Source organism: Halictus rubicundus, unplaced genomic scaffold, assembly GCF_050948215.1.
Source record: "Halictus rubicundus isolate RS-2024b unplaced genomic scaffold, iyHalRubi1_principal scaffold0059, whole genome shotgun sequence".
Lineage (NCBI taxonomy): Eukaryota > Metazoa > Arthropoda > Insecta > Hymenoptera > Halictidae > Halictus > Halictus rubicundus.
In genome coordinates, this window is record NW_027488600.1 from 607229 (window position 1) to 620222 (window position 12994).

Sequence of the window (12994 nt, forward strand, 5' to 3'; positions counted from 1 at the left end):
AATCACAATTTTGTTTAAATATTCCAAGTTTATTTTCAAAGTTAAAACATGTTTGTACCATAGTCTCTCTATTTTTCCCTTCTTTTGCAATATTTTAACTTCTAAAAAAAAAAAATCATAGCTCTATCTCATTTCTATCGAAAGTTCTTTGATTTTGACAGAAACTTCGTCACTTTGTCAAATATAGTGTTACGAGTATCGATATGTTACGATATCGAGACATCGCGCCGAATGGTCTTCGTTGTATCGTCGTCACTAAGACAACGCGGCTAACTTCCCGGTTTTATATATTTTAAACATATATAAAACTTTGGAAAATGCTATAAACTTTTATATATATGTCGGAGGCTGGGCGGACTCGTCCGTCCTCGGACCCGTCGGAGATTGTCCGTCGTCGTTCTCCATCGTTTCGCTCCTTTCGCGCTTACGCGAACGTCGTATGGACTCTACACGTACACGCGATGCCGGATCGCGTAGCGCAACGAGAGACACGTCAACGAGCACACGGGCCGCACAGAATGTTCGCGTACGTCTTTTTGTTCTTTTACTCTCGAGAAGTCGCTTTCCTCAAAGCTAGTCTTCTCTCTACCGTCCCGGAAACTATTCTGTCGCCCGTGGTCACGTTCAACAGGGTCCCAGCCCATCATTCCAGGTACCCTGTCTCGCATCTCCCTTTGCCCCGCGCGCGAAGAGGGGTAGCGCAGGTACGCAGGGACTGTTTTATTGCCCCTTCGCAGGGCAATTATCAGGGTACGGTAAATCGTTATTTTACAATTAAACTAAGTCCTATAGGCGTTACGCGTTGTTGCCGACGGGGTGCATCGCTGCCATCACGCCCCGACACGGCCCTCCTGACTGTCACACGTCCTCGTGTGGAATTGCAACGACTTTATACATCGTCTGGAAAAGAAATGCCATCTATGTTTCCCGTTCGTCCATTCTGACAAAATATCGATTGAGCTCTGAATGCCATGTTTGCCATGTACTCTATGTCGAAGCACTATACACGCGTTCGATGTCATGCGGGCAATCTTAACCAATTCTGGATAAAAACATATTCAGATAATTCGGTGCCACGGAATAAACAGTTCGGCCAAGCGGTTCTGACACACCGTGAGCTCAAGACAACAACATGAACTTTTAGTCCACTACTGGACACAGCAGAACAAAGCCACCCATGTGGCACCCGACCAACCACGTGGTCACACCTTTTTCAGTCGACTCATACGACTCCTGACCAATCACGTGGTCACACATTTCGCAGTCATCAACACGACCCAATACATCCATCGTCTGCCGTTACATCGCCCCGCCTCCTTTACCAGCTAAACTGGGTTTGGGAATAATGGCTTACGACTAATAAGCACGACGCATGGATTTTCACGTGTTTCTTTCCTCACTGTTGTCATCCCCGACACTGGCACATTCTGTTAATTCGGTGTCGCTCCAATTACTACGGATATCAAACTCTATGGGAACAGAACTATCAGGCATCAATCTCAGTCGCTCGTGAGCATATTTAAGTACTCTATTGCCACTTACAGGCTTCAAACGGTATCTGTCGTTGGGCAAAACTTCTATTATCTTATACGGACCGCGAAATTTAGCATCTAATTTCGTTTGATTTCGTTCGTGATTTTCTATAAGAACGTAATTTCCGACCGAAAATCTAACAATTTTTGCTTTGTTACTATCGAATCGTGTTTTGTCGTACGCGGCGTTTTGGTCGATCGCTTGGGTCGCTTGTTCTCTGATGTCCGAAAGGTCGAGTTCTTCGCCGTTATCATTAGCAACTGACAATGATATTGGTCTGGCAACTTTGCCTATCAGCAATTCCAAAGGGCTATGCTTAGTGGTACGATTCGCTGTACAATTTAACGCTAGTTGGACATTTTCAAGGGACTCTTGCCAGGACTTGCTATTATTTAGTTCTACCGCGGTAAGCATATTTCTAAGCGTACTCATTGTTCTTTCTACCTGACCATTGGCACGACACGTACCTGTAGCGATTAGCTGCAGGTCAATATTATGGGTCTTGCAGAATTCACGAAAATTGCTGTTTGCGAAACATCTACCCTGATCGGCAATAATTCTGGAGGGGGCCCCAAATAAATTCACGCAGTAATTCAGTGCTGTGATGGCACTGGCCGCGTCTATGTTTATGGAATGTCGTAAAATTACAAATTTGGTGAACGCGTCGACGAACACAAACACGTATTCTTTTATGTTATTTTTGCCGCTAAGTTTTCCCGTAGCGTCAACATGAATCGTATGCCACGGTACGCTTACCTTTGAGATAGGATGCAGCTCGGCTTGCGCTTTACCTGAGTGAGACTTTGATAATTTGCACGTGATACAATTTTCGACAAATTTACGAATGTACTTCGACATGTTAGGAAACCAGTAATGTTGATAGGCCTTCTCTAAGGTTTTGTTCCAACCAAGATGCATAATAGACTCGTGAACATTATTAATTACGGACCATCGAAAATGTACGGGGACTATGGGTAATTGTTGACTGCGATTTTTACGTTGTATTTTTCTATGCAAAACTCCTGATTTCAACGAATATGTTTTGGCGGTATCAGGATCCATTTCATTGTTTTCCAATTGGGAAATGATCTTGTTCAGTTCATCATCTCGTAGTTGCTCAGTTTGTAACCAGTTCTCCGATATCTCGGCCAAATTAACCCGTTTCTGTTCAATCCGTTTATGACTGTCTTTGATCGGTAAAGGGTTTCGCGAGAAGAAATCCGCGTGGCTCATGCGTTTTCCTTCTCGGTATACAATGTCAAAATCGTATGCCTGTAGGAATGCCCACCATCTGTGTACTCGCGGGGTAAGGTCCATTTTTGTACGCGAGGCTTTAAGCGAGTTGCAATCAGTGACGACTAGGAATTGTCTTCCTTGCAAGAAGTGGCGGAAATGTTTTATGGCATTGACTACCGCTAACGTCTCCAACTCGTATGAGTGATATCGCGATTCGGCGTCAGTGGTTCTCTTACTATAATACGCGACCGCGTGAGATTTACTATCTACTTTTTGTATTAGGACAGCACCGTAACCATCCGAGCTGGCGTCAGTATGTAATTCGATTGGGTATGACGGATTGAATAGCATTAGTGTGGGTTCGTTTATTAAATTTGCAATAATGTCTTGTCGGATCTTTTCGTGTTGCTGTTTCCATTCTATCTTTCCTTTTCCCGTAGTCAATTTGTATAGTGGGGAAGTGATCTGAGAAAACTTAGGTATAAACTGTCTGAAATAGGAAGCAAGGCCTATGAATTGCCTAAGCTGAGTCACCGTTGATGGAGGAGAAGATTCGGTTAATGCTTTTACTTTCCGTGGGTTTGGCCTGATTTCCCCCGCGGTCACTTCAAAGCCCAAATAATCTACACGTGATTTTAGAAACGCACATTTATTCAAATTGAGTGAGAATCCCGCTGACTTTAATTTTTCTAGTACTATTTGTAGCCTCTCTAAGGACTCTTGTATAGAGTTGGCCGGAATCATAACGTCGTCCAGGTAACAAACTACAAATGTGTTTACGAGTCCAGAAAGGGCTTGGTTTATGGCCCTCTGAAATACCGAAGGTGCATTACGAAGCCCGAACGGCATGGACAAATACTCGTATTGACCATCTGGAGTAACAAATGCAGTCTTTTCTATCGAGTCTTTATGGACAGGGATTTGATGGAAACCCGACGCCATGTCTAGCGTCGTAAAGTATTGTGCGCCGCTTAGTCGCTGGATTTGGTCGTTTATGAGCGGTAAGGGGTACCTATCGGGGACTGTGTTACTATTTAGTTCCTGGTAATCAACGCATAAACGGTCAGAACCGTCCTTTTTGTTAACGAGGATTACGGGACTGGCAAACGGGGAACAACTAGGTCTAATTATCCCGGCAGACAAGAGTTCGTTGATTTTGTCCTTTACAGTTTGCTTCTCATCAGGGCTAAGTCTATATGGTCGTCGTTGAACAGTACGATTAGGGTCTATTAATTTTATTTGTAACTCTCCCGAACTTATCCTACCGGTAGGTGTACCGAGGACAAACGATTCAGAAAATCCTTTTAACAGATCGATTAGTTCTTCTCTATGGGGACCAACTACATCTGTGTCAACACTATTAAAGTTATCGATCTTTTTGCCAACTTCGCAAATTTTTATTATCTTATCCCGTTTTAGACTGAAGCTATTCGCCGAAATTTCAACAGAAAACCCTTGCGTTATCAAATCGCGTCCAATCAAAATACTATAACTCAAATGTTCGTCCGGCACGACATGAAAGAGAATTTCAACGCGGTGATCGTGTATTACCACTCGGGACAGGATCTGTAAGTTACTCATCACGTTAGCGTTGCCAAGACCAATTAACCTTGTCAGATTTCTAGATCGCTTACCGGAAAATTTATTTCCCACCGACTCTTTTATCAGAGAGCATTCCGCACCCGTATCAAAACAAAATTCGTAGACCTCACCCGATTCCGCTAGTTCCGCTGTTACCGGGGCGATACTGCACAAGTTGATCTGCCGTTCCATGGGTATCCTCGGATGTGGTCTTCCATCCTCCTTCTTGCACTGTGGAGCAATATGGCCGTCCTCTCCGCACTTGAAGCAGGTAACCGGCTTTTTCGGTGGTCCCCGGTTGCTTCCGCTCGTGCCAGGCTTGGGTCCCGGCAACCTGGTAGCTCCTTGGCGTCGATGACAGTCCGTGGCTTTATGTCCTTCCTTGCCGCATGTAAAACACGTAACAACACTTTTCGGCTTCTTGCTGTCCGTTGACTTCGGTTCTCTTCCATCGGTGGTAACTGGCCGTTTACGGAACCCGAAGGCCATCAGCTCCTTTTGTAATGAAGCCCGCGTATCGATATTTGTTGTGAACGCAACGCGCTGCAGTCGAGGATCTATCTGCACGCAATGTGCCAATGTTGATGCTATAGCGATTTGTTCCGTCGACATCGATGCGTATAAATTAGTAAATGAGGCCAGCACACGGTTTGAGTATGAAGGCATAGACTCGCCTTCTCTTGGTTTTCCCCCGTTGATCCTCATCATTGCACCCACAGGGGTTTCGAACGTATCATATTGAGCTAGAAACATTTTTATGAACTCACTCCAGTTCATGCCAGCGTAATTCACTTGCGACATCCACGCGGACGCGCCACCTTTCAATGCCCTGCTTAGAGCCATGACCAATTCGCTGCCCTGTATCGGTCGCTCTGCGAGACACACATCCACCGTTCTACACCAAGCTTTCGCACTGTAGTCCTCCTTATCCGGGTCGAACTCTGGCAGGAATATCCGGGTGGTGGCGTGTGTTGGTTGATTCACTATTGGACCTTGCATCCGTCCTAATAGCATCTCGAACATTAGCTTCCAATTTGTTCCATCGTTCTCGGGCGAGGAGACTCGCGGAGCTGAGTTTTCCCGCGAGAATCCCACTTCTGATGTCGGAGGCTGGGCGGACTCGTACGTCCTCGGACCCGTCGGAGATTGTCCGTCGTCGTTCTCCATCGTTTCGCTCCTTTCGCGCTTACGCGAACGTCGTATGGACTCTACACGTACACGCGATGCCGGATCGCGTAGCGCAACGAGAGACACGTCAACGAGCACACGGGCCGCACAGAATGTTCGCGTACGTCTTTTTGTTCTTTTACTCTCGAGAAGTCGCTTTCCTCAAAGCTAGTCTTCTCTCTACCGTCCCGGAAACTATTCTGTCGCCCGTGGTCACGTTCAACAGGGTCCCAGCCCATCATTCCAGGTACCCTGTCTCGCATCTCCCTTTGCCCCGCGCGCGAAGAGGGGTAGCGCAGGTACGCAGGGACTGTTTTATTGCCCCTTCGCAGGGCAATTATCAGGGTACGGTAAATCGTTATTTTACAATTAAACTAAGTCCTATAGGCGTTACGCGTTGTTGCCGACGGGGTGCATCGCTGCCATCACGCCCCGACATATATATTAGGCATGTGCGGGCCGCCCGATATTCGGGTTCGGGTCGGGTCGCAGAAAGTCGGGCGGGCTCGATTCGGGCGCGCGATACTTCATGACACATCGGGCTACCCAAGAGTTTCGGGCGGCCCGTGCATTTCGGGCTACCCGAGAGTTTCGGGCTGCCCGCTCGACTTCGTCGGGCGGGTTCGGGATGAATCGGACAAGTTCGAGCGAGCGAGTTATCACAATACCTGAGATTCAACTCTGCGTTCTTATGAAATACATAATGATAATAATTCGTAATTTTTAATATACTTGGCTTTTTTATAATTACCGTAGGTATAATTGGCAAACATATGCATAATCTTTATTTGTATTAAATTTTGAAATAATGCACGTTACACGTGAAAAATTTAAGAGACAATATTTCTGGCATTCTGACGAATTTATTCCTCCGAATGAACTTGCATATGTATCGATAATGTCGTTAAAATATCCTTACGAAATTACATACAACTAGAACGTATGAAAATAAGGTAAATTATGACAATTTTTTACATTTTGTGCTGTTTTCTCTTAAATTTTTCACGTGTAACGTACATTATTTCGAAATCATATATCATTGTTACGATTATGCATTTCATAAGAACGCAGAGTTGAATCTCAGGTATCGCGATAACTCGCTCGCCCGAACTTGTCCGATTCATTCCGAACCCGCCCGACGAAGTCGAGCAGGCAGCCCGAAACTCTCGGGTAGCCCGAAACGCTCGGGCCGCCCGATGTGTCATGAAGTATCGCGCGCCCGACTTTCTGTGACACGACCCGACGATTCGGGCGCCCGACAATCGGGCGGCCCGCACATCCCTATTTACGACTAAATGACCCTTTTTTTACCTCGAGAACTATGGGTCATCCCTGTTGTAGTAATGTTTCGGCTTTTATTCAAATTTTAATATATGTAGTGTTTAGTGACCGAATCTCAAAGGATTTTTCGATCTCTTATAAATTGTTGATTTTACAGACATTTCAAAAAACGTGTCGCCCTTTTTCCATTAAATTCTAAGATTAGAACTCCCAAATCGACGATATGACCTTCCAATGACGAATAAAATTTTTTTATCTTTTATTCGTTATTTGAAATTTTTATTTAAACATATATTTTGCAGACAGTACCTTGCAGACTGCAAAGCCGACAACATGAAATTCTGGTTTTGAAGTATATTTTATGAAACCCTAATGGTCAAGTAAATAATCACCACGTTCTCGTGGTTTTCATTGAGCAATGACACCTTTCTTGTAGAACATATTCAATTCACATACAAACTCACATCTATACATAATCAATCAGAATTCTCCATTCTTCTGAAGGGTTCATTTTGGAGGGGAAATTTCAGGGAATGTGACCACATTTTTTCCAACATGTGAATCACTGGCTCATCATCGAAAAAAAACGCAAAAAAAGAATTTGTTTACACTTTCCTACACTATAAAGTTACTTGTCATGGTCGAAAACATTATTTTACAACAGCCGTATCCTTTCTAAATTAAACAAAAAGAAGTGTAGCTGAAGTGGAGAAACAGTTCCGGTGATAATAATTTGCAAACGAAGCCCGTTCATCGACAATGTATGCAGAAATTGCAAACTTCGCCTGTAATTTCTAAAAATAGTTCTCAAGCTGCAAAAAAGAAATTATTGCTAAACCTCTTCTACTGTCACATGGACAACAACATATTTCATTCTAGTTAGTTACTGGAATATAACGGATATTTCGAAGCAACCTGGCGTTACGAGACGCGTAGCGACACGTACAAGGGTCAGAAACCTTTCCAAATTGCCGCTTCAATATTGCAACGAGCAGTTTATAAATGATCAATTGTCTTTCCCAAAGGTTCAATACATGTCTGTACAGAGCCCAAATTTCGAATTTCTACCTCATCGGGGAGTAATTAACAATATTCGGCAGCATGCCGCCGGTCGCGAGGCGTTCGAAACAAGCCTGACGTTACGAGCCGCGTGGCGACAAGTGCAAGGGTCAGAAACCTTTTCAAACTATCGCTTCAATATTGCAATGAGCAGTTTATAAATGGTCAATTGTCATTCCCAAAGGTTCAATATATGTCTGTACAGAGCCCAAATTTCGAATTTCTACCTCATCGGGGAGTAATTTACAATATTCGGCAGCATACATATCGTACATACGTAAACCTGTACTATCGATCTGCATTATCGACCGTATTCTATCGCAACGTACAATGTTTGCCGCGGAGAGACCGTGGCGCTAGTAACCGGAACCGCAAAATTGTGCCTTTTTTTCTAGTCATTTTACGTCTTAAATAAGTAAGTAATCAATTAAAAATGCATACCACCGTGTTTGTACATGTCTTCGCTATGTCTGTATAGAGCCCTTTTTTCGATACGAACACTAAATCTCGCGAAATTAAGAGAATCTCTCAGCGGCAGCCATCTTGTGACGTCATACTTGCTTCAGAATTCGAATTTTCTGCCGAATATTGTTAATTACTCCGCGATGAGGTAGAAATTCGAAATTTGGGCTCTATACAGACATAAATTGGACTTTTAGGAAACACAAGTGACCAGTTTTAAACTGCTCATTGCAATATTGAAGCGATAGTTTGAAAAGGTTTTGACCCATGCATAAGCATATGGATTTCAAACCCTGCCGGCCCCCTTAAGGGAGGCGGACCGAACCTGTCCCCGACAAAATAATGATCGTCACGCTATGAAAGAACGGCCGCTAGAAGAAGCTAAATAGTAACATTTCCGTTCAGTAGGGGAGCTAGGAACGTTTTCCACAGTTCAGTATCGAGCAAAAAAATTATATTATATCACAGACGAGGTATAGGAGTAGACCAATCACCCAATGTATTTTTCTGTCTCACGCTCGGGGGGCTCTAGAGCCCCCGTACCATTCCGTGTCACATCCTACCGTATCATCCAGAACTAATATTGTGGAACCAATATTCTACGATGGCGCTGTTGCTGATGGAATTTTAAATCTCATGTCGAGGATTCTAGTTCAGACTCCGCGCGGTTGCTATGCCTAAATGATGAATGAAACAAAAGAATGTTGTTCCCTTTTAATTCTATTGCGCCTGTTACGCGAGTGCGTCGAAGGAGACGTAATGTAATAATAATACTAACGTAACGTCTCCGGCTGAGAATATTTTGGTCCCGAATCGAATCCAGCACGGAATGATTTTTTTTTTTTTTGTTAAACACTTTTTTCTTGTTCTTTCTAATACATTAGTCTTCTTCCCAGTGCAATTACAATTACAACAGTGTAATGACATAATAATAAGAAATCAAATTAGTTCAATATTAGCCAAATTAAGAACGTACCTTAAATTTAATTTTAAAAAATACGACGTTGATATCACTAATCTCATTTGACTATTTATTTAATAAGTAGCTTCGAACATTTTTTAAGGGTAATTAAATTAAAAAAAAACAAAAAGAATTATTTAAAAATACAAAATATATTTCAGTATATACCATTAAACCCGATTCTTTTTAATTTTTTCAGTCTAAATTTCATTTTGGTATCTTTTTTAGTTCAAAAGTTATAGCAAAATGTTCGCCTCGCCGAACCGGGAATCGAATGCGTTACCATCAGACAGAGTTGGGCACTATTTAGATAACAAATTATTTAAATAACGATTCGAATAAAAGAAAAATTCGAATAAAATTTATTCGATAAAAGGCTTCGAATAAATCTTCGGATAACTTTTGCCAGCTCAACGAATAAACGACGACGATGTGACGACTTACATTATAACGTCACCTTTATAATTAGCACATGATTAACCCTTTGTTCTCGGTACTGGTCCCTTCCTAATATCGAAAAGCTTAAGATAACGAATTTAGTATATGAGGACCACCCGAAGGCGAACTCCTTTAGTCTTGATTTGGAGGCGAGGACGCGCGTAACGATAAGTATTATTGTACTGTGAATAAAAGTTAGAGTGTTGGGCTGCGGCTCAACATCTCCTTTTTTTTTTTTGTGAAGTTTCGCGATTAATTACGTGACAACGACGCCCGACGAGGACCGTCGAGCGCCGAACGGCGAAGACCCAGCGACTGCCAAACGGCATACAATACATATAAGCGGATGGAGAATCGAGCATTATTGGCAATTTATGGTTCTATGTTTTTAATCAGAACAATATTGTTAATACGAATGAGTTGTAGAGTTTATCCCGATGAAAATGAGTCCAAACACGACATCATTTGGACTATCTTTAATAAGATTGTAATTTTTATTGTAACATTACGTATCAATGAAACTTCTTCGATTACACTCGAATTTGACCTCATTTTCATCGGGAAAATCCCTTCCATTCGCTCGTCACAATTTTATGAGGATATATTGAAAAATCTAAAAGTTTAAACTTTCATTCGTGCGCGATTCTCCATCCGCTTACATTGTATGTCGTCCGTCGTCGCTGGGTCTTTGAAGCTCGGCGCTCGGCAAAAGTTATTCGAAGATTTCTTCGAAGCCTTCGAATAAAAGATACAGATAAAAGATGAAAAAATGATTCGAAGTTCGAATAAATCCGCTTCGAATGAAAAAAATTCTCTTTATTCGTCGGATAAATTCTCGTCGAATAAAATGATTTATTCGATACTCGTCCAATAAAGATGATTTTTTTTATTCGAACCTTCAAATAGCAAATAAATATAAAGTATCTTTTATTCGAATTTTTATTTAAATAATTTTTTATCCCAAATAATGCTCAACTCTGCGAGGGCCGCTAGCGGCGTGAAAGATTTACTTAATATTTAATTTAATTTAATTATTACAAAGAGTGTATCATGAACAAAGAGTATGCACTTGGAACTGTTACAGAAGTATGTAAGATCACCCTTTCGATGAAGTATCGAATGCGGTTTATGACACGAGCGATTGGAATCCGCTTCTTTTGAGTTTTGTGCACACTGCATATTTAGCCTTCCTTTAATTAGTTTTGTTCGGTCTGGCTTGCGACTCAATAGCGATTGTTGGCGTACCATAAAACTACAGATGTGCCACAGAACACAGGTAAAGGGTTGAAATGTGGAAACACTTTTGTTTTTTCAATGATTGTCACAAAAAATTGTTCTTTTTTAAATATGCGTGGTATGTACTATGGTATTGAGTTGTAAAAGAGTGTTAAACAGAGCTGCGATGCAGCTCATAAAAAATTAGTAGAAGGGTGGAATAAAGAGTAAACTAGAATGTTTCCGAGTAAAATTATTTAAAAATAGTTCTAATGTTTTTTAAGTCATCTAGTGAAAATCTTATGGTGCTGAGGTGGAAAAAATATTCATTCATGAAAGAAAATTTTTTTTAATTACTAATAACAGTAGTTAAATATATGAAAAAATTTAAGATAGTGTTGATGACAATAGCTCATTATTAAATTAATATTCAGGATGATCGCTTTAAAACTTCGATATGAAATTTGTATTTGTTCGAATTTTTCCGAGTTTTCCATTTTCACAACTAGAGTTTGCAACTACAAAATTGGAAAAAAATAAAATACGTATCATTACAATTAATAATATACTTACTTTATATTAATTTGAGATTTTGTACACAAGATTTACGTGTTAGTTACATATTTCATGTAAAACAATTAAGCTGTACGTTCTAATCCTGGTTAAAAAAATAAAGTGCTTTCGGTTTTATGCTAAAAGACGGCCCGGTTCTGTTCCAGGAAAGACGGCCCGGTTCTGTGCCATGCTAAAGCGGCGATGTCACGAAAGTGGGAACGCCGAAACCCCGGGCGTGAGCACTCTCCTATCCTCTCTGCCATAGAGCTTCTGAAACATGCGTTCGGTCTTGGGGACCTGCCGGCCGCGGCAACCCCTGGCACCTCCGTTGTGCCCGCCGATGCGTGTACGCCTGGCCCTTCTGGCTCATCGCGCCCCGTTCTAAGAACGTACGCGAAAAGAAAGTCGGTGCGCTTCATGCCGACCGCGCAAAGCAGTTGTTAACACGCGTCCGTTGCGTATGCAACACTTGTATATATAGTTTTAGTCTTATGTATTATCATTGACGCCGCTTAGTATATTAAGTTGTGTATTGTGTTGTCACGTCCGGTGGTTCGACCGCTAAAGACTAAAAGATTATCACGAAAATCCGATAATGCCACACGAGAGGTAAAACGTAGAAATACGATAGTATAATAAGCAAATATATATAACACAAGAAATTAAAACCCTGTTAGCTCAAGCGCGCAATACCACAGCATTGCAACAAGAAGTTATAGCAACTACGAAACACGCAAATGAAGATCGGTTTACATTCCGAAAAGCCAATAACAATGGCATCACGCCATGCTGAGTAACGAGGAAAAGATGCCGACTCCTTAGTAAGAAGACCCTGACGACAAGGAGCCGACCAGTCAAGAAAAAACTAAAATATGTTTTGAGAAATAAACTTTAATTATTTTAGGTGTGATAGTAGTAATACAAATTACTTTTAATGTTAATGAGGATGCACGCCATTCGGCTATACAGACGGAAGTAAGGTTACAACTTTTAGGAGAGGAGACAGAACATGCTTCTTCTACCAAGAATGTTGGTAGAGGGGGGAATCGATCCCGCATCGATCGCGACAGGTTCGCACGATTTATTATGAGCGCGAGATTCAAAATCATTCGAATTTCAACACTCCCACTAATTGAGCGCTCTATGGTTACACTTTCCTTTCCAGAGAGAACTCTTTTCTTTTCACTCTCATTACCCATACTCTTACATACATTTTTCTTTCCTTTCCGAAGAAACTTACTTTATACAAAACTGTGAGTCTAATATATTTAACTCGGTACGTAACGCCTCGAATTGATCGCGCGGTATCGCTTTGGTCATAATATCTGCAAGTTGATGCTTACTACATATATAGGACACATTGATGTCACCGTTCATACATCTTTCTTTCACGTAGTGATATCGTATATCAATGTGTTTTGTCCTTTTATGGAACTCCGCGTTACCAATTAGTTTTATGGCGCTCTGGTTATCTACAAGAATCATTGTTGGTTCTGTCGTATTTTC

At 41.7% G+C, this 12994-nt stretch overlaps 1 protein-coding gene across 1 annotated transcript; it reads right to left on the bottom strand.

Annotated features, from left to right (window-relative positions):
* Positions 1-805: 805 nt before the first annotated feature.
* On the bottom strand, positions 806-5057 carry LOC143363566 (uncharacterized). The gene is made up of 2 exons (XM_076804136.1): positions 4482-5057; positions 806-900 (listed from the first exon to the last, which is right to left on the bottom strand). The coding sequence occupies exons 1-2, from the start codon at positions 5053-5055 to the stop codon at positions 890-892; spliced, it is 585 nt and encodes a 194-aa protein (XP_076660251.1). The 5' UTR covers positions 5056-5057; the 3' UTR covers positions 806-889.
* Between the last annotated feature and the right edge of the window lie 7937 nt (positions 5058-12994).

Bases quoted from the DNA above. Each gene is read 5' to 3' on its own strand.
- LOC143363566 (XM_076804136.1), bottom strand. From the start codon at position 5,055: ATGAGGATCAACGGGGGAAAACCAAGAGAAGGCGAGTCTATGCCTTCA.